The 22793-nt window shown below is 51.9% G+C and overlaps 1 protein-coding gene across 1 annotated transcript in view; it reads left to right on the top strand.

Annotated features, from left to right (window-relative positions):
* Positions 1–22793, top strand: part of GRM7 (glutamate metabotropic receptor 7) — a 469560-nt gene that overhangs the window by 179105 nt on the left and 267662 nt on the right. The window contains exon 2 of the mRNA XM_082266150.1: positions 6475–6691. Coding sequence (XP_082122276.1) covers positions 6475–6691 — 217 coding nt within the window. The remainder of the gene's footprint in view (positions 1–6474; positions 6692–22793) is intronic.

Genomic DNA, 22793 nt, shown 5'->3' with positions numbered 1-22793 from the left:
ATGCGGTCTGCCTGCTGGGGGGACAGAATTCAGACCCCGGCGCATCTCATGAGACGCGGATTAGCGTCGCAAATCTCCAAACCGGCATTAAAACCCACCGAATCCTCAGACGTCATCCTTCTCTGATTTCATTCATCAGGAAGATTCCCACCGGAGCCTCGCCAGCCTGAACAGATGTGCAGCCTATATATCTGGGGCACTCAGAGGCAGGGGGCGGAGCCATGTCTGCAGCTTCCCCTCCCCCCCAATAATTCCATCTATGACTTTCATCTATTCAGTATCTATTTGTATTGTGACCAGTAAAGTCCTCCAATGAAGAATGTTTGTAGAGAAGACCTGCTGGGAGTTGTAGTTCTGTGGAGTGGGTGTGTTATAAGGGTAGGCGGACATTCATGTAAACCCTAAGGCTCCATTCACATTGTGTGCGGCAGAGCGTTCCTTTCTGTGCATTTTGCGCTCGTTCCTGCGCTTCGCATGTAGGGCAGATCATTCATTTCAATGGGCTGCCCTGCCTGCAAGAAATGCGCAAAATCGCACCACACTGAAACTTATTACACATGTCAGGAATGTGCGCAAAATCCCATTCTTTCCCAACACGCAGAGAAATGCGCGGGCCTTCAGCAGATGTATGAGGGTTACATTAAATATGGAGGTCACCGCCGCGCGTCTGCTAAAGACGGCGAGCTTCTGTGCGATTTTGCGCACATTCCCGACACACACAGACTGTGAATGTCGCTGAACCAGGCAACATTTTCTTTGCTGGAACGATTTAGCCGGGGTTCCCACTTGTGCGGCGCGGGACACCGCAAGCGATTCGGATAGGAATTGCACCGCAATCAAATCACATGAGATTCTTCATTATTCAATTTTATTGGCTCAATTCGCATCGAATGAAAAAATCGCAGGCATCTTCTTTTTTATTGGCGGATTGCACGGGCGTCCACAACCATGCCATCTGATTTGTGCAACCGCACTGCGTACTGCGACCGTTTTTGGGATATCATTAACCACTGGGGATATGGAGGGCCGGTCACTGCACTGGGGATATGGAGGGCCGGTCACTGCACTGAGGATATGGAGGGCCGGTCACTGCATTGGGGATATGGAGGGCCGGTCACTGCACTGGGGATATGGAGGGCCGGTCACTGCACTGAGGATATGGAGGGCCGGTCACTGCACTGAGGATATGGAGGGCCGGTCACTGCATTGGGGATATGGGGGGCCGGTCACTGCACTGGGGATATGGAGGGCCGGTCACTGCACTGAGGATATGGAGGGCCGGTCACTGCATTGGGGATATGGAAGGCCAGTCACTGCACTGGGGATATGGAGGGCCGGTCACTGCACTGAGGATATGGAGGGCCGGTCACTGCATTGGGGATATGGAAGGCCAGTCACTGCACTGGGGATATGGAGGGCCGGTCACTGCACTGAGGATATGAAGGGGTTACAGACACTATAATAAATACGGAGCTGCAATCATTTCTATCTTCCTGGAGTCCCGCCTTAAGTTTGCTTCACATTGAAGTCAGGATGAAACGCGTTGAGAAGGATCCTCGGTACGTGTGTGCGTTGTTTTTTACTTTGTTTCCCATTGTTCTTTTTGAACCCGGCATGTTCAGATTTTCCTTTGTTAGTCATCAGCACAGGAGAACAATAAATATCCATCAAAGACTTAAAAACGCGTTTATTCTCCGGTGGACGGGTGTTTGGCGGTATTTTATTGCGCTGTGATTCTGGAAGAGCCAATCAAACTCGTATAACACGATGCAATATGTAGATGTGGGAAACACATTCAGACGCCATAACAATGTATCATAAAATGCGACAGAAACGCATTTCCCACGCCGAGCGCTTACACACTTTTCATGGTCGCCTGGAAGCCGTCGCTGTGTTTGTGTGAGAAGACGTTTTATTCCTGAGGATTGTCCGCATACAGAAATGTATTTGTTGTCCCAGACTCAGAATGATGACATCACAGGGGGGGGGGGGCGGTATTACTGTCAGTTTATGAGGTCAGGGAGAACCTCAATGTTAACCTCTTCCCAGCCGGTGTCATTAGTACAGTGATAGTGCATATTATCACTGATCACTGTATTAGAGTCACTGGTGATGTCAGTGGCAGTTAGTCAGTCCCCTCCCAGTGTCAGTTAGTGTCAGATTTCCCACCACATCACAGTCCCATTATAAGTTGTGGATTGCTGTCATTACCAGTATAAAAAAATAAACTTCCAGTATATATCCCATAGTTTGTAGATTATATAACTTTCATGCAAACCAATCAATATACGCTTTTTTTTTTTTTTTTATACCAAACACATGTAGCAGAATACATATTGGCCTAAATTCATAAAAAAAAAAATTATTTATTGGATATGCTTTATAAACTTTCTTTCCCCATCATTTTCGGTCTTTTTTGCTTTAAAATATAAAAAAAATAAAAAAATAAAAAAAATAGCTCCAAAAGAAAGCTCTATTTGTGTGAAACAAATTGATATAAAACTCATTTGGGTGCAGCGTTGCAAAACCGCACAATTACCAGTAAAAATAGAGCAGTGCTAAATCGCAAAAACCTGACCTGGTCATGAAGGAGGTTAACCTTCCAGAGCTGAAGTGACCAGAGAGATACAAAGTAACATTGTTTATAAACATTGATCAGACGGGAGATAGAGAGATACAAAGTAACATTGTTTATAAACATTGATCAGACAGGAGATAGAGAGATACAAAGTAACATTGTTTATAAACATTGATCAGACGGGAGATAGAGAGATAAAAAGTAACATTGTTTATAAACATTGATCAGACTGGAGATAGAGAGATACAAAGTAACATTGTTTATAAACATTGATCAGACGGGAGATAGAGAGATACAAAGCAACATTGTTTATAAACATTGATCAGACAGGAGATAGAGAGATACAAAGTAACATTGTTTATAAATATTGATCAGACGGGAAATAGAGAGATACAAAGTAACATTGTTTATAAACATTGATCAGACAGGAGATAGAGAGATACAAAGTAACATTGTTTATAAACATTGATCAGACGGGAGATAGATACAAAGTAACATTGTTTATAAACATTGATCAGACGGGAGATAGAGAGATACAAAGTAACATTGTTTATAAACATTGATCAGACGGGAAATAGAGAGATACAAAGTAACATTGTTTATAAACATTGATCAGACGGGAAATAGAGAGATACAAAGTAACATTGTTTATAAACATTGATCAGACGGGAGATAGAGAGATACAAAGTAACATTGTTTATAAACATTGATCAGACAGGAGATAGAGAGATACAAAGTAACATTGTTTATAAACATTGATCAGACGGGAGATAGAGAGATACAAAGTAACATTGTTTATAAACATTGATCAGACGGGAGATAGAGAGATACAAAGTAACATTGTGTATAAACATTGATCAGACGGGAGATAGAGAGATACAAAGTAACATTGTTTATAAACATTGATCAGACAGGAGATAGAGAGATACAAAGTAACATTGTTTATAAACATTGATCAGACGGGAGATAGATACAAAGTAACATTGTTTATAAACATTGATCAGACGGGAGATAGAGAGATACAAAGTAACATTGTTTATAAACATTGATCAGACGGGAAATAGAGAGATACAAAGTAACATTGTTTATAAACATTGATCAGACGGGAGATAGAGAGATACAAAGTAACATTGTTTATAAACATTGATCAGACAGGAGATAGAGAGATACAAAGTAACATTGTTTATAAACATTGATCAGACGGGAAATAGAGAGATACAAAGTAACATTGTTTATAAACATTGATCAGACGGGAAATAGAGAGATACAAAGTAACATTGTTTATAAACATTGATCAGACGGGAGATAGAGAGATACAAAGTAACATTGCTTGTAAACATGATATAAATGTAATTTGGGTACAGTTTTGTATAACTGCGTACTTACCAGTTTAAGTAGCGCAGAGCTGAATAGCAAAACATGTCCTGGTCATGAAGGGGGTAAAACCTTCTGGAGGTCAAGCGGTTAAATAATTTAATTTCCAACACTGAACTCCGGAACGACAGAAAAGGCAAAATTTATTAAACACAATTTTTGCATTATAAACTAATCTGTATATGTCATAAAAAAAAAACCAACAACAACAATAATAACAATAAGGACTCCTCCCACTGCGGCTATAAAATGCAGTTTTACAGGCGTTGGATTTTTCTTCTCTCGCCCCTCCATGTTAGTCCATCGTTCCATTCACACTACAAACGTTTAGAGTTTAGGGGCCGAAATCTGATCGCACCAAAGTCATTCAGGAGAGGAACGTTTGGGCAGAAAAACATCTAGCGCGCCTAAATACGTGTAAACGCCTCCAAATCCACCTGAACACCCCCAAATCCACCTAAATGCCCCCAAATCCACCTAAATGCCCCCAAATCCACCTAAATGCCCCCAAATACACCTAAACGCCATCCAATCCACCTGAACGCCCCCAAATCCACCTGAACGCCATCCAATCCACCTGAACACCCCCAAATCCACCTAAATGCCCCCAAATCCACCTGAACACCCCCAAATCCACCTGAACGCCATCCAATCCACCTGAACGCCCCCAAATCCACCTGAACACCCCCAAATCCACCTGAACGCCCCCAAATCCACCTAAACGCCCACAAATACACCAGAAAGCCCCAAATCCACCTGAACGCCATCCAATCCACCTGAACGCCCCCAAATCCACCTGAACACCCCCAAATCCACCTGAAAGCCCCCAAATCCACCTAAACGCCCACAAATCCACCTGAAAGCCCCAAATCCACCTAAATGCCCCCAAATCCACCTAAACGCCCACAAATACACCTGAAAGCCCCAAATCCACCTAAATGCCCCCAAATCCACCTAAACGCCCCCAAATCCACCTAAACGCCCACAAATACACCTGAAAGCCCCAAATCCACCTAAATGCCCCCAAATCCACCTAAACGCCCACATATACACTTGAACACCCCCAAATCCACCTGAATGCCCCCAAATACACCTGAACACCCCCAAATACACCTAAACACCCCCAAATACACCTGAACACCCCCAAACGCCCCCAAATCCACCTGAACACCCCCAAATACACCTGAACACTCCCAAATACACCTGAACGCCAGGAGTGTTCAGCATTCAAATGCCAAAAGTAAATGAAAATTCTGGCCAATGAAATTAATAAACGTCCAAACGCTTGACGTGCCTAAACTCATTTGAAAAACACCACTTAGGGCCATTTTTTATACCGTTTCTCTCCTATCAGGGGAAAAGTGCTTTGAAGAGCGTGGTGTGCATGGGACCTGAAGAGCGACCCGAGTCTTCCAGGATCCGATGATATGAAATGAGGGAATACAATGATACACTAACAAAACATTACAATAATATTGCAACAAAGTATACATTTGTATTCCCTCATTTCCTATCATTGTACATTGGAAGTATTTCCTCCGGTTCTGGAGGGCAGGAGGAGCGGCTGCCCTGGGCACTGTGGTATCATGTGAGCTGGGGAGGGGAACCAGAAGGAGACTGGGGGGGGGGGGGGGGATTTGTGTTGAGAAGGGGAATTTTGGGAGCAGCAGGGGGTAAGAATTGTTATAGGAAGACAAATTTGGGGAGGTGTACTAGGAGTGGTGATTTGTATTGGGAGGGGGCTAGGGGGAGGATTTGTGCTTGGAGGGGGGGATTTGGGGGGGTCTGTGCTAAAAAAAAAAGTATAATGGTAGAGGGGAGACTTCTTTTTTTTATGGGGGGGGGGGGGGGTTGGTTTAGAGTTTTTTTGTGCTAGGAGGGGGATTTTTTGCTAGGATAGGGGACTGGGGGAAGGGAATTTGTACTGGAAGCAGGGGATTGTGCTGGGTGAAGGGGGGATTTATGCTTGGGGGTGAGCATGCACATTAATGGTTGCTTTTTTTGGGGAGGGGGATTTTTGCTGACACATAATTCTCATACATCTTTGGGGGGGGGGGGGGTGCCATGTTCTCCCTGGGCTCCGGATGGCCTTGTCCCAGCACTGGTCAGATAACTCCCAGGTCATAGACGGCGTATTGGTGGATAAAGTCTGTTGAGATCCGATCAGTAGAACCTCATAGAAGGTCCTTGTTGAGGCACTTCCTACCATGGGGTGACAATTCTCCCCCCCCCCCCCCCCCCATTAATACTAAGTGGAATCTTCTAGATCATTATCTATAGATGACAGCCATTGATTCACCACCGGAGAATGTTTGGTGGAAATCCCATTATAAATGTTTCCTTCCATGTCATCCATTGGGGGTTCCCAGCTATGGACAGGCTAGGAGAGAAGTCCTGATAAGGGGGTTTGGTGGGAATTTGTTGGCTTTGGGTGAACTCTACAATGGCGGCTCACAATGGGCGCTTGCTGGAAATCCATAGTCATGCCCTTCAGTCATTATATTTCTTTATTCTTCTTGCAGATCCCGCAGATCAGTTACGGCTCCACGGCTCCGGAGCTGAGCGATGACCGCCGGTACGACTTCTTCTCCAGAGTGGTCCCACCAGACTCCTTCCAGGCCCAGGCTATGGTGGACATTGTGAAGGCGATGGGATGGAACTACGTCTCCACCTTGGCGTCAGAGGGAAGCTACGGAGAGAAGGGGGTGGAGTCCTTCATGCAGATCTCCCGGGAAGAAGGTAGGTGCACGCCACTTCATGCTCCGCCTACTCATAAGTCTGTACTCCTCCTACTGACCAGGCTGGACTCCTCCTGCTGACCAGGCTGGACTCCTCCTACTGACCAGTCTGTACCCCTCCTGCTGACCAGGCTAGACTCCGCCTCCTGACCAGGCTGGACTCCTCCTGCTGACCAGGCTGGACTCCTCCTGCTGACCAGGCTGGACTCCTCCTACTGACCAGGCTGTACTCCTCCTGCTGACCAGGCTGGACTCCTCCTGCTGACCAGGCTGGACTCCTCCTACCGACCAGGCTGGACTCCGCCTCCTGACCAGGCTGGAATTCCTCCTGCTGACCAGGCTGGATTCCTCCTGCTGACCAGGCTGGACTCCTCCTGCTGACCAGGCTGTACTCCTCCTGCTGACCAGGCTGGACTCCTCCTGCTGACCAGGCTGGACTCCTCCTACCGACCAGGCTGGACTCCTCCTACCGACCAGGCTGGACTCCGCCTCCTGACCAGGCTGTACTCCTCCTGCTGACCAGGCTGGACTCCTCCTGCTGACCAGGCTGGACTCCTCCTACTGACCAGGCTGGACTCCTCCTACTGACCAGGCTGGACTCCTCCTGCTGACCAGGCTGGACTCCTCCTACCGACCAGGCTGGACTCCTCCTGCTGACCAGGCTGGACTCCTCCTGCTGACCAGGCTGGACTCCTCCTACTGACCAGGCTGGACTCCTCCTACCGACCAGGCTGGACTCCTCCTACTGACCAGGCTGGACTCCGCCTCCTGACCAGGCTGTACTCCTCCTGCTGACCAGGCTGGACTCCTCCTGCTGACCAGGCTGGACTCCTCCTACTGACCAGGCTGGACTCCTCCTGCTGACCAGGCTGTACTCCTCCTGCTGACCAGGCTGGACTCCTCCTACTGACCAGGCTGGACTCCTCCTACCGACCAGGCTGGACTCCTCCTACTGACCAGGCTGGACTCCGCCTCCTGACCAGGCTGTACTCCTCCTGCTGACCAGGCTGGACTCCTCCTGCTGACCAGGCTGGACTCCTCCTACTGACCAGGCTGGACTCCTCCTGCTGACCAGGCTGTACTCCTCCTGCTGACCAGGCTGTACTCCTCCTGCTGACCAGGCTGGACTCCTCCTGCTGACCAGGCTGGACTCCTCCTACTGACCAGGCTAGACTCCGCCTCCTGACCAGGCTGTACTCCTCCTGCTGACCAGGCTGTACTCCTCCTACTGACCAGGCTGGACTCCTCCTACTGACCAGGCTAGACTCCTCCTGCTGACCAGGCTGGACTCCTCCTGCTGACCAGGCTGGACTCCTCCTACTGACCAGGCTGGACTCCTCCTGCTGACCAGGCTGGACTCCTCCTACCGACCAGGCTGGACTCCTCCTGCTGACCAGGCTGGACTCCTCCTGCTGACCAGGCTGGACTCCTCCTACTGACCAGGCTGGACTCCTCCTACCGACCAGGCTGGACTCCTCCTACTGACCAGGCTGGACTCCGCCTCCTGACCAGGCTGTACTCCTCCTGCTGACCAGGCTGGACTCCTCCTGCTGACCAGGCTGGACTCCTCCTACTGACCAGGCTGGACTCCTCCTGCTGACCAGGCTGGACTCCTCCTGCTGACCAGGCTGGACTCCTCCTACTGACCAGGCTGGACTCCTCCTGCTGACCAGGCTGTACTCCTCCTGCTGACCAGGCTGTACTCCTCCTGCTGACCAGGCTGGACTCCTCCTGCTGACCAGGCTGGACTCCTCCTACTGACCAGGCTAGACTCCGCCTCCTGACCAGGCTGTACTCCTCCTGCTGACCAGGCTGTACTCCTCCTACTGACCAGGCTGGACTCCTCCTACTGACCAGGCTAGACTCCTCCTGCTGACCAGGCTGGACTCCTCCTGCTGACCAGGCTGGACTCCTCCTACTGACCAGGCTGGACTCCTCCTACTGACCAGGCTGGACTCCTCCTACTGACCAGGCTGGACTCCTCCTGCTGACCAGGCTGGACTCCTCCTACCGACCAGGCTGTACTCCTCCTGCTGACCAGGCTGTACTCCTCCTGCTGACCAGGCTGGACTCCTCCTGCTGACCAGGCTGGACTCCTCCTCCTGACCAGGCTGGACTCCTCCTGCTGACCAGGCTGGACTCCGCCTCCTGACCAGGCTGGACTCCTCCTGCTGACCAGGCTGTACTCCTCCTGCTGACCAGGCTGGACTCCTCCTGCTGACCAGGCTGGACTCCTCCTACTGACCAGGCTGGACTCCTCCTGCTGACCAGGCTGGACTCCTCCTACTGACCAGGCTAGACTCCGCCTCCTGACCAGGCTGTACTCCTCCTGCTGACCAGGCTGGACTCCGCCTCCTGACCAGTCTTGACTCCGCCTCCTGACCAGGCTGGACTCCTCCTGCTGACCAGGCTGGACTCCTCCTGCTGACCAGGCTGGACTCCGCCTCCTGACCAGGCTAGACTCCGCCTCCTGACCAGGCTGTACTCCTCCTGCTGACCAGGCTGGACTCCTCCTACTGACCAGGCTAGACTCCGCCTCCTGACCAGGATGTACTCCTCCTGCTGACCAGGCTGGACTCCTCCTACTGACCAGGCTGGACTCCTCCTACTGACCAGGCTAGACTCCTCCTGCTGACCAGGCTGGACTCCTCCTGCTGACCAGGCTGGACTCCTCCTACTGACCAGGCTGGACTCCTCCTGCTGACCAGGCTAGACTCCGCCTCCTGACCAGGCTGTACTCCTCCTGCTGACCAGGCTGTACTCCTCCTACTGACCAGTCTTGACTCCGCCTCCTGACCAGGCTGGACTCCTCCTACTGACCAGGCTGGACTCCTCCTACTGACCAGGCTGTACTCCTCCTACTGACCAGGCTGTACTCCTCCTACTGACCAGGCTGGACTCCTCCTGCTGACCAGGCTGGACTCCTCCTGCTGACCAGGCTGGACTCCTCCTACCGACCAGGCTGTACTCCTCCTGCTGACCAGGCTGTACTCCTCCTGCTGACCAGGCTGGACTCCTCCTGCTGACCAGGCTGGACTCCTCCTACTGACCAGGCTGGACTCCTCCTGCTGACCAGGCTGGACTCCTCCTGCTGACCAGGCTGGACTCCTCCTCCTGACCAGGCTGGACTCCTCCTGCTGACCAGGCTGGACTCCGCCTCCTGACCAGGCTGGACTCCTCCTGCTGACCAGGCTGTACTCCTCCTGCTGACCAGGCTGGACTCCTCCTGCTGACCAGGCTGGACTCCTCCTACTGACCAGGCTGGACTCCTCCTACTGACCAGGCTGGACTCCTCCTGCTGACCAGGCTGGACTCCTCCTCCTGACCAGGCTAGACTCCGCCTCCTGACCAGGCTGTACTCCTCCTGCTGACCAGGCTGGACTCCTCCTGCTGACCAGGCTGGACTCCGCCTCCTGACCAGGCTGGACTCCTCCTGCTGACCAGGCTGGACTCCTCCTGCTGACCAGGCTGGACTCCTCCTGCTGACCAGGCTGGACTCCGCCTCCTGACCAGGCTAGACTCCGCCTCCTGACCAGGCTGTACTCCTCCTGCTGACCAGGCTGGACTCCTCCTACTGACCAGGCTAGACTCCGCCTCCTGACCAGGCTGTACTCCTCCTGCTGACCAGGCTGTACTCCTCCTACTGACCAGGCTGGACTCCTCCTACTGACCAGGCTGGACTCCTCCTACTGACCAGGCTGGACTCCTCCTACTGACCAGGCTGGACTCCTCCTGCTGACCAGGCTAGACTCCGCCTCCTGACCAGGCTGTACTCCTCCTGCTGACCAGGCTGTACTCCTCCTACTGACCAGTCTTGACTCCGCCTCCTGACCAGGCTGGACTCCTCCTACTGACCAGGCTGGACTCCTCCTACTGACCAGGCTGTACTCCTCCTACTGACCAGGCTGGACTCCTCCTGCTGACCAGGCTGGACTCCTCCTGCTGACCAGGCTGGACTCCTCCTACCGACCAGGCTGTACTCCTCCTGCTGACCAGGCTGTACTCCTCCTGCTGACCAGGCTGGACTCCTCCTGCTGACCAGGCTGGACTCCTCCTACTGACCAGGCTGGACTCCTCCTGCTGACCAGGCTGGACTCCTCCTGCTGACCAGGCTGGACTCCTCCTCCTGACCAGGCTGGACTCCTCCTGCTGACCAGGCTGGACTCCGCCTCCTGACCAGGCTGGACTCCTCCTGCTGACCAGGCTGTACTCCTCCTGCTGACCAGGCTGGACTCCTCCTGCTGACCAGGCTGGACTCCTCCTACTGACCAGGCTGGACTCCTCCTGCTGACCAGGCTGGACTCCTCCTACTGACCAGGCTAGACTCCGCCTCCTGACCAGGCTGTACTCCTGCTGACCAGGCTGGACTCCTCCTGCTGACCAGGCTGGACTCCGCCTCCTGACCAGGCTGGACTCCTCCTGCTGACCAGGCTGGACTCCTCCTACTGACCAGGCTGTACTCCTCCTGCTGACCAGGCTGGACTCCTCCTACTGACCAGGCTGGACTCCGCCTCCTGACCAGGCTGTACTCCTCCTGCTGACCAGGCTGGACTCCTCCTACTGACCAGGCTGGACTCCTCCTACTGACCAGGCTGGACTCCTCCTGCTGACCAGGCTAGACTCCGCCTCCTGACCAGGCTGTACTCCTCCTGCTGAACAGGCTGTACTCCTCCTACTGACCAGTCTTGACTCCGCCTCCTGACCAGGCTGGACTCCTCCTACTGACCAGGTTGGACTCCTCCTGCTGACCAGGCTGGACTCCTCCTGCTGACCAGGCTGGACTCCTCCTGCTGACCAGGCTGTACTCCTCCTGCTGACCAGGGTGTACTCCTCCTGTTGAACAGGCTGTACTCCTCCTACTGACCAGTCTTGACTCCGCCTCCTGACCAGGCTGTACTCCTCCTGCTGACCAGGCTGGACTCCTCCTACTGACCAGGCTGGACTCCTCCTGCTGACCAGGCTGTACTCCTCCTACTGACCAGGCTGTACTCCTCCTGCTGACCAGGCTGGACTCCTCCTGCTGACCAGGCTGGACTCCTCCTGCTGACCAGGCTGTACTCCTCCTGCTGAACAGGCTGTACTCCTCCTACTGACCAGTCTTGACTCCGCCTCCTGACCAGGCTGGACTCCTCCTACTGACCAGGCTGGACTCCTCCTGCTGACCAGGCTGTACTCCTCCTACTGACCAGGCTGGACTCCTCCTGCTGACCAGGCTGTACTCCTCCTGCTGACCAGGCTGGACTCCTCCTGCTGACCAGGCTGTACTCCTCCTGCTGAACAGGCTGGACTCCTCCTACTGACCAGTCTTGACTCCGCCTCCTGACCAGGCTGTACTCCTCCTGCTGACCAGGCTGGACTCCTCCTACTGACCAGGCTGGACTCCACCTCCTGACCAGGCTGTACTCCTCCTGCTGACCAGGCTGGACTCCTCCTACTGACCAGGCTGTACTCCTCCTGCTGACCAGGCTGTACTCCTCCTGCTGACCAGGCTGGACTTTGCTTCCTGACCAGGCTGGACTCCTCCTACTCATCAAAACATCAATAAATGAATATTTATAAATACAAGTTGTGGGCGTACCTAAATGTGACCTGGTATGAACCCTTGTACAGCCGAGCTCAGACTGGGAGAGGAAGAAGCAGTACAAGGATCCAATCAGTTGTGCTGCAGTCCTAACAAGGAACATGCTGATAGGAGGAGAGAGCAGAGTGACAGAGAGACGATTTCATCATTCTGCTGCTTCTCCTATCACTGTCCAATCATAGGCTGGGGGAGGGACAAGACCTGCAAGTGTTATTGAAATCAGGGCTGCACTGCATGTCGGAGCAGTGAAAATGTAGGACTGGATGGACAGAAATACAAATGCTCAGGCAGGTAGAAGATTTCTGTGCGCCCGGAGTGCGGCTTTAATGACGGTTGGGTTGGGATAATGTTTGCTTTGCAATTGTTGCTTTAAGCGAGAAAACACAAGTTGAAGAAATGGCGGCCCGGAGCCGTGGAGCGGCGCGGCGCTTTCAGCGGATCCGTTGGCTGTACAGCTGGAGAAGACACGGCATGTTTAATGATTGTGTCTGCGCCCCCCCCCGCCATCCGAGCGTCTTCCTCCTCTCTCTCCCTCTCGTTAATTATGTATCAGGCCTGCGCTCAGCCTCCAGCAAAGCTGCGCATCGCCCTCTGGACTTCAATCGGCCGCCAGACTCCCGCCTTCCACCCGCGCAGCAGACAGAGCGCCAATCTCATCCCGCCGCTATTGATTCTATGGTGGAGGATCAGAGACCGAATCCTACCTTTCATAGAGCCCAAGGGCCCCAGAACGCTCACAGGGGCCACAGAGACTCCCAGTGTGAGACTGAGGGGGGGGGGGGGGCAGAAAACCGATGGCCCTGGGGGTCAGGGAGGGGCTCTGACCTGGAAATCAGAGACGGTCCGCAGATAACTGCGCTACATATAGGGGCTCAGATATCTCTGTATATTCTATGGTATCGCCCTCTATACAGAGATCTATATATTTTAGATTGTCAGCTCCCAGGATCAGGACCCTCTGATTCCTCCTGTATTGAATTGTATTGGAAATTTACTGTCTGCCCTCATATTGTAAAGCACTGTGCAATCTACTGGCACCATATAAATCCTGTATAATAATATTTATTATTTAGTGGAATACGGATAGCTCAGCATCGCTCTGTATACAGCTATGTATCTCCTGGTATACGGATTGTCATTCATGAATAATAGACGTTCTCTTCTCAAATCACGGACCGGTCAATGTTTGATCATTTTTCAGTGGCCCGCTGGGGGGGGGGGGGGATGGGGCGTCAATGCAGAGTAACCAGCATTGCCCCCAATAAATGCAGAGTGCCACAGCATTGCCCCCAATAAATGCAGAGTGCCACAGCATTGCCCCCAATAAATGCAGAGTGCCACAGCATTGCCCCCAATAAATGCAGAGTGCCACAGCAATGCCCCCAATAAATGCAGAGTGCCACAGCATTGCCCCCAATAAATGCAGAGTGCCACAGCATTGCCCCCAATAAATGCAGAGTGCCACAGCAATGCCCCCAATAAATGCAGAGTGCCACAACATTGCCCCCAATAAATGCAGAGTGCCACATCAATGCCCCCAATAAATGCAGAGTGCCACAGCATTGCCCCCAATAAATGCAGAGTGCCACAGCAATGCCCCCAATCAATGCAGAGTGCCACAGCATTGCCTCCAATAAATGCAGAGTGCCACAGCAATGCCCCCAATAATTGCAGAGTGCCACAGCATTGCCCCCAATAAATGCAGAGTGCCACAGCATTGCCCCCAATAAATGCAGAGTGCCACAGCATTGCCCCCAATAAATGCAGAGTGCCACAGCAATGCCCCCAATAAATGCAGAGTGCCACAGCATTGCCCCCAATAAATGCAGAGTGCCACAGCATTGCCCCCAATAACTGCAGAGTGCCACAGCATTGCCTCCAATAAATGCAGAGTGCCACAGCATTGCCCCCAATAACTGCAGAGTGCCACAGCATTGCCCCCAATAACTGCAGAGTGCCACAGCATTGCCCCCAATAAATGCAGAGTGCCACAGCATTGCCCCCAATAACTGCAGAGTGCCACAGCATTGCCTCCAATAAATGCAGAGTGCCACTGCAATGCCCCCAATCAATGCAGAGTGCCACAGCAATGCCCCCAATCAATGCAGAGTGCCACAGCAATGCCCCCAATCAATGCAGAGTGCCACAGCATTGCCCCCAATCAATGCAGAGTGCCACAGTAATGCCCCCAATCAATGCAGAGTGCCACAGCATTGCCCCCAATAAATGCAGAGTGCCACAGTAATGCCCCCAATCAATGCAGAGTGCCACAGCATTGCCCCAAATAAATGCAGAGTGCCACTGCAATGCCCCCAATAAATGCAGAGTGCCACAGCATTGCCCCCAATAAATGCAGAGTGCCACAGTAATGCCCCCAATCAATGCAGAGTGCCACAGCATTGCCCCCAATAAATGCAGAGTGCCACAGTAATGCCCCCAATCAATGCAGAGTGCCACAGCATTGCCCCCAATAAATGCAGAGTGTCACAGCAATGCCCCCAGTCAATGCAGAGTGCCACAGCATTGCCCCCAATCAATGCAGAGTGCCACAGCAATGCCCCCAATAAATGCAGAGTGTCACAGCAATGCCCCCAGTCAATGCAGAGTGCCACAGCATTGCCCCCAATAAATGCAGAGTGTCACAGCAATGCCCCCAGTCAATGCAGAGTGCCACAGCATTGCCCCCAATCAATGCAGAGTGCCACAGCAATGCCCCCAATAAATGCAGAGTGCCACAGCAATGCCCCCAATCAATGCAGAGTGCCACAGCATTGCCCCCAATCAATGCAGAGTGCCACAGTAATGCCCCCAATCAATGCAGAGTGCCACAGCATTGCCCCCAATAAATGCAGAGTGCCACAGTAATGCCCCCAATCAATGCAGAGTGCCACAGCATTGCCCCCAATAAATGCAGAGTGCCACAGCAATGCCCCCAATAAATGCAGAGAGCCACAGCAATGCCCCCAATAAATGCAGAGTGCCACAGCATTGCCCCCAATAAATGCAGAGTGCCACAGCATTGCCCCCAATCAATGCAGAGTGCCACAGCATTGCCCCCAATCAATGCAGAGTGCCACAGCAATGCCCCCAATAAATGCAGAGTGCCACTGCAATGCCCCCAATAAATGCAGAGTGCCACAGCAATGCCCCCAATAAATGCAGAGAGCCACAGCATTGCCCCCAATCAATGCAGAGTGCCACAGCATTGCCCCCAATCAATGCAGAGTGCCACAGCATTGCCCCCAATAAATGCAGAGCGCCAGTGTTCCCCCCGCGAGACCCGTCCGTGCACTTACCTCACTTCTCTTCAGTTCAGTCCCCGGCTTCCCGCATCTCCTCAGTCCTCCCGCGGCGCCTCCTCCTTGGCCAATGGCGTGGGGTTTGCCTTTTGGCCAATCAGGAAGAGGGAGGACCCGCTCCCTGATTGACCAGGAGGAGGATCAGTGTGACAATAGCGAATTTTCATTCGCTATTGTCACACAATTGGCAGGCTTGGGGGGTGGGGGGGCGCAATGCTCTGCGCCTCGGCCGCCACAATGAAATAATTTAAAGTTCCTCGGGCGGCACGGTACCGTTTGATCCACGGACCGGTATCGGTCCGCGGCCCGGGGGTTGGGGAACACTGCTATAGAGACTATAGAGAAGGACTGCGAGGTGTTTTCTGAATGCAGAGAGCCGAGTACAGGATCAGGAAAATGTTCTCCCATTGGCTGCATCACATACAATCATCACACAGACAATAGAAGAATCCTAGCACAGTGACCCAAGCAACAGAATGCACAGGGCGCACAGTGACCCTAGCAACAGAATGCACAGGGCGCACAGGGACCCTAGCAACAGAATGCACAGGGCGCACAGTGACCCTAGCAACAGAATGCACAGGGCGCACAGCGACCCTAGCAACAGAATGCACAGGGCGCACAGCGACCCTAGCAACAGAATGCACAGGGCGTACAGCGACCCTAGCAACAGAATGCACAGGGCGTACAGTGACCCTAGCAACAGAATGCACAGGGCGCACAGCGACCCTAGCAACAGAATGCACAGGGCGCACAGCGACCCGAGCAACAGAATGCACAGGGCGCACAGTGACCCGAGCAACAGAATGCACAGGGCGCACAGTGACCCTAGCAACAGAATGCACAGGGCGCACAGCGACCCGGCACAGACCAGGTAGATGGGGCAGTAGCAGGGCAGTTAGTCTCGGCTACTCTCCTGGGGCCCCTCTGGCCTGGCCCTGCATCTCTCCCAAGAGAAGTATAGAACAGAGCAGGAGAGAGGGTGAGGATAGGGATAGGATAAGGATAGGAAGAGAGAAGGAGAATGGGGGGAGGACGAGGATGGGAAGAGAGGATGGGGAGAGGATGAAGATGGGGAGAGGACAGGGAAGGGAAAGGGGAGAAAGGATGAGGATAGGGAGAGGACAAGGATGGGAAGAGAGAATGAGGTGAGGAGGAGGATGGGGGGAGGACGAGGATGGGGAGAGGAAGGGAAGAGAGGATGAGGAGAGGAGGAGGATGGGGAGAGGACGAGGATGGGAAGAGAGGATGGGGAGAGGATGAAGATGGGGAGAGAGGATGAGGATGGGGAGAGGACAGGGAAGGGAAAGGGGAGAAAGGATGAGGATAGGGAGAGGACAAGGATGGGAAGAGAGAATGAGGTGAGGAGGAGGATGGGGGGAGGAAGGGAAGAGAGGATGAGGAGAGGAGGAGGATGGGGAGAGGAAGGGAAGAGAGGATGAGGAGAGGAGGAGGATGAGGAGAGGAGGAGGATGGGGAGAGAATGAGGATGGGAAGAGAGGAGGAGGATGGGGAGAGGACGAGGATAGGAAAAAAGGCTGAGGAGGGGAAAGGATGAGGATGGGAGAGAGGGCAAGGACTAGGGAGAGGATGAGGATGAAGAGAGAAGCTGATGATCGGGAGAGAGGTTTTGGAGGGGAGAGAGGATTGCAGTATTTAACACTTCATGAGGGTTGAATACTTGTTACCCCCACTGCATAAAGTGGTTTCTCCCACCAGCTTGTACATCACTACAAGATATACAGGGTAGGACGGGAGGAACCATAGTGTGCGGCAGAGTAGCAGACATTCAACTTACCTGAAGTTAGGGATACCTGCTGCAACCAGGGTGAATCATTTCAACACACAGGCTCCAAGAAAGGTGACTATATCCCCCCTACTGTGGTCTCCTAGAAAGGTGACTATATGACCCCCTACTATGGGCTTCTGGATAGGTGACTATATACCCCCCTCCGAGGGACTCCTGGAAAGGTGACTATATGGCCCCCTCCTATGGACTCATGGATAGGTGACTATATGGCCCCCTCCTATGGACTCATGGATAGGTGACTATATGGCCCCCTCCTATGGACTCATGGAAAGGTGACTATATGGCCCCCTCCTTTATGGGGTGGTCTTTGAGTACAAGAGACCCTGCTGTGATGGAGTCCCATTGAGGAGGGGGTAGGAATTGGCCTACAAATGATTTCAATATCTTGGGATTGGCCTTCAATCAACCCTTCACATGACTGTCATCTCCTCCATCCAATAACCACCGGCTGTCAGTTCCTGATTATGGATTGCCAGTCACAATGGAGCCGATTACAATAAAAGGCCGGGACCGGCAGAGGTCAGGGATCTGAAGTCGGGCAGTCCGGGATTTCATTGTAGAAATGAAGGCGTAGGCAGGGATTTTTGGTCTCATTCGCTGTTGAGGCGGTAATTGTAAATTTGGCGTTTTAGTGATGCTGTTTCTCACTCCTTTGGAAGTCGGAAGATTTAGAGAGCGGCGGTGGCTGGGCGCCCCTCTGGGGCCGGGCCATTTGTCACCTGTACTCTGTCCTTCCTGGCAGGTCCCAGAGGAGCCATAATAGAAAGTCCCATTTCCAATCCATCATCCAGGAGCTTGTTAGCGGATATTATTCATCAATGGAGGGAACATTACTTTATGGCCCTTCAGAGCTCCAGCCGCTGACCTTGTGGGCAGTAAAACTCTTCAGATGACACTTGTAAGTTTGATGGCCTCATTGTTCTCTTTGCGTCAGGGGCCGGCCAGAGCTCCAGGGGCTCCATCACCATTCATTGTGAGGACAGCTGATGCCTGCTTTCCCCATTAACCCTCCATTACAGGCCGATCACCTGTAGGAGGCCTCTTCATCCTCTCCCCGGCCTTCATTCTGCACACTGAGTCCTCCTGTGTGTCATTCTTCGGCTTCACTTATCGGCCATAACTCCATGAAGCGGATATGGGCCTAATGAATAATGAAGTGCAAAAAGGTGCAAATCAGACTTCACCTTATACTTTGATTGCAGCAGCTGAAAAAGTGAGAAAAAACTGCTTACTGGATTCCTATGGTTACACATCCATTAGAATCATTTATTTATTTATTTTACTAATTTATTTTATATACTTTATTTAATTAATTGTTTTATTTTATTTATTTTTATTTAATTTATTTAATTAATCATTTTGTTTTATTTATTTATTTTACCATGGTCACTGCGAAAAAAAAAAAAAAAAAGTTAAAGTGATTGTAAAGGCCACATTTTTTATTTTGGCTTTGGCAGAGTAGGGGAGAGTTTGACCCCCTGTCAGGTTTTTATTGCTGCCTGTGCCCCCGCTAGGAAGGTTCTTCTCCTTGATTTGTCCCGATGACTGTTGTCACCCAGGAGGGGAAGTCCAACATTTTCAAGTTGTCATCAGAGTGAGAGGCGAGGGAGGCGAGGGAAACCCTCCAATGAGGACGCCGGCTTCTATGACTTCTGTCTAAGCTGGGAATTCCATTCATATTGGAGAAATTTTCTCGCATTTCCTCTTACGTCTCCAAGGAGGGAAATCTTCCCAGACCTTACAGGGCTTCCCACTCTCACCGTCTCTACCAGATTATTATTCTTTATTATTATTATACAGGATTTATATACCACCAACAGTTTGAACAGCACTTTACAAAATGAAGGCAGCCAGTTTGGTAGCGGAGGAATCAGAGGGCCTTGCTCATGGAGCTTACAATCTAAGAGGGAGGGTGAAGTGTGGAGAGGAGCTGATGGAGAAAGTAAAACCATAGTGTAGTAGTTAGAAGCAGGAGACTTCTTTAAACAGAAGGGTTTCCAGGGATTGTCTAAAGATGGACAGAGGAGGAGATAGTTGGACAGATTGGGGTAGGGAATTCCAGAGGATGGAAGAAGCTCAGGAGAAGTCCTGGAGGTCAGTATGGGAGGAGGTGATGAAGGAGATAGAGAGCTGGAGGTCTTGGGAGGAATGAAGAGAGCAGTTTGGTAGGTGTGTGATGTAGCTGGAGGCAGAGCTGTGGATGGTTTTGTAAGTTGTTTTTAGTATTTTGAATTGAATTAGTTGGGTGAGCGGAAGCCAATGGAGGGGGTTGGAGGACACTGAATGGAGATCATTGGGGGGATTGGCAGAGAGGGGTGGAGGATACTGAATGGAAGCCGGCGAAGGGATTGGCAGAGAGGGGTGGAGGACACTGAATGGAGGCCAGTGGAGGGATTGGCAGAGAGGGGTGGAGGACACTGAATTGAGGCCAGTGGAGGTGTTGTATGGTATACAGGTGTTGTATGGTATACAGGTGTTGTATGGTATACAGGTGTTGTATGGTATACAGGTGTTGTATGGTATACAGGTGTTGTATGGTATACAGGTGTTGTATGGTATACAGGTGTTGTATGGTATACAGGTGTTGTATGGTATATAGGTTGGTGTATGGTATATAGGTTTTGTGTATTATACAGGTGTTGTATGGTATATAGGTGTTAAATGGTAATGATTTTGGTGTCACAGTGAGCGGTTGGCTCTCTCACCTGCTTAGATTTGACATCAATCAGATGCAGCATCTGCATGGAGTTTGCATGCCCTGCCTGTGTCTGGGTACAGAGAAGTCTCATGTTGGTAGATGGACTTTCCTCGGATCGGAGGCATTGCGGGTGGCGGGATATTAGATGACACGCCCCTTTAATGGTGTTCTCAGTCGGGCGGTGGAGGAATGAGTCAGTTCTATGGAAATCGGTGAAGAGAATGGAAAACGTTTGCTGACCGCGTCTATAGAAGTGCGGGGAAGTCTGCGTCTGCATGGCGCCACGCGGCGCTGAGATTCATTTTTATCCTCATTGCAGAGAACAGAAGAGATCTCCGGCTTGTTTCTGTAGAGCCCCCCTCAGCAGGAAAACAAATACTCTTATAGTGCCCCCCCCTCCCCCCTTCATCTTTCCTACCTACTGCAAGGATTAACCCCCCCCCCCCCCACTAACGCCATAATAAACCCAAAATCCAACATTTATTATATTGCAGATTATCAATGTGATGGCTGCATTCGTTTTCTTTTTTAGGCTTTCTTTGTTTTTATTTTCACCTGGTGATCCAGCTAGTAAGTCTGTTGTTTTTCAATAGAACAAACTCTGCTGCAGTTATAGGGATGAGACAAACCATTTACAACTGACAGGGGTGCTTACACTCCACTCCATGTGAAGAAAGTGTAATTTGGGATATATCTGCGTCGGAGCGGACGGCTTGTATTCTATCAGAGGAGGAAATAGAAGCCAATCACTAAATCCTCATCTTGGTTCCTCCTGGTGCAGTCACTTGGTGTGCATTCTCCACCAATTCCTCCAGACAACTTTCTCCCTTCTCCTCTGGAGGGCGCTCACGTCACTCTTCTCCCTGGCCCTGGGGGGGTTGGGACTCCAGCAGCTTGAATGACATCTGCTCCCCCCCCCCCCCCCCGATATATCACTCAGATGTTCCTATATGTGCTGGCTGAGGAGTGTGAGAGGCGCTGTCAATTAACACAAACCCCGCCTCCATCATTTCAATTATTCTGAATATTACATCTAAAGATAAAGCTTCCATTGGGGAGATTTCTCTTCACTTCCTGTCCTGTAAACTCAACAGGAAGTCAGCGGATATCCTTATAATGTGAGGGAACTTCTTCACAAAGGCAGCTGGGGGGGGGGAGGGGGCAGTAAAAACTGTTGGTTGAGTCCCTTGAGTGCTCACCGTTTTCGGCTCTACACGCCACAGTCACAGATGGGGATTGGTCAGCTTCTTCCCCGGCAACAGCAACCAGGGGATGACTGTAATGTAATACACGTCACTTCTGGGTTCATCCACTAGGGGGCAGATCAGAGAATGGATGTCTGCGGGCCACAGGATACCCAGTACACATCACGAGGGGGGGGGGGGGAGGTGGAGTAATACCTTGGGGAAAGGGTGAAATTGACTGGTGTCACCTTGTAGGCGGGGTGCAGCGCGGTGCGGCGGGGTGCAGTGCTGCGGGGTGCAACGTGGTGCGGCAGGGTGCAGTACAGCGTGGTGCGGCGGGGCGGGGTGCAGCGTGGTGCGGCGGAGTGCAGCGTGGTGCGGTGGGGTGCAGTGCTGCGGGGTGCAGCGTGGTGCGGCAGGGTGCAGTGCAGCGGGGTTCAGTGGGGTGCAGCGGGGTGCAGTGGGGTGCAGCGGGGTGCAGCATGGTGCGGTGGGGTGCAGTGCAGCGTGGTGGCGGCGTGATGGAAGAAATTGTATTGAAATGATGCAGAAAAGTTCACAAATACTCCGATGGGAAGGCAGCCCAGCCGGGAACACTCAGAGGTCCAGCAGCATGGAGGGAGCAAACTGGGGCCAACCATCAGCATCTGCAGGGAGGGGAAGATTGCTGTCTGGCCGTCTTCTGCCCAACAGGCAGGTGTCCAGAGAGGTTGCGATCCCTATGCTTTCCCTCCTTGTCAGGAACCTTTCCCTAACACTTGTGCTTTTCCTAACAAGAAGGGTACCTCTCCCTACCAAACCTGGGAGCCCGAGCCTCAACTAGGCTCTGCCTGACCAAAGATGGCTTCCAGAGTCGCATGTGGAGGCAGCATCCAACCAGAGAGCTTCCCCAGTGACCCAGTAAACCATAGAGGAATTGCGTTCCTCTTGACTTATTTTCCAACTGCAATGTCGCTGCGGGGAGCGCCACCTGCAGCGGAGAAAGTAGACTGCGCCTGCCTACAACCTGACAGTAGTAAGCACACCAGCGGGTGTAATATGTCTGCCCTGGTTAGAATTCATGGTCTGTTCTTGTAATGCCCCGCAGGGGGCGCCATTTTCTGTCCGCAGCGCCCCCTCTGACTTTTTATGGACTTTAATAAATATATAAAAATATAAATGAAGAGAAGAGAAGAGTTCGGTTCTTCCGTTTATAGAGAAGCGGGGAGAGAAGCGGAGCGCCGGGGCGTTTGTATAACGGAAAGGGTTAACCTCGGCTCTATTTTTGTGTTCTCTGCGCCGATATGTTTTTATTCCCCGGCGTCCGGAATAAAGACGCGTTTTGAAGACTTCCTTCTCATCCACTTCACTTTCATCTGTTTTTAATTCTTCAACATAAAAGATAAAAGTTTTGTTTGAAACGCGTCGCCCCCCTCCCAGCCGGAGCCGGGGGAGATCCGGAGTGCATAGCAATGGGGATGGATAACCCTTGTAAGGTCAAAGTGTAAGAAGAGATGAAACTTTCCTGTTTAGTTTTGGATGGAAGGAGGAA

Source organism: Pelophylax lessonae (genome assembly GCF_965119305.1).
Source record: "Pelophylax lessonae genome assembly, chromosome: 8".
Classification (NCBI taxonomy): domain Eukaryota; kingdom Metazoa; phylum Chordata; class Amphibia; order Anura; family Ranidae; genus Pelophylax; species Pelophylax lessonae.
Note: the sequence above shows the minus strand (reverse complement) of the source record. Positions and strands in the feature narration are given on the sequence as shown.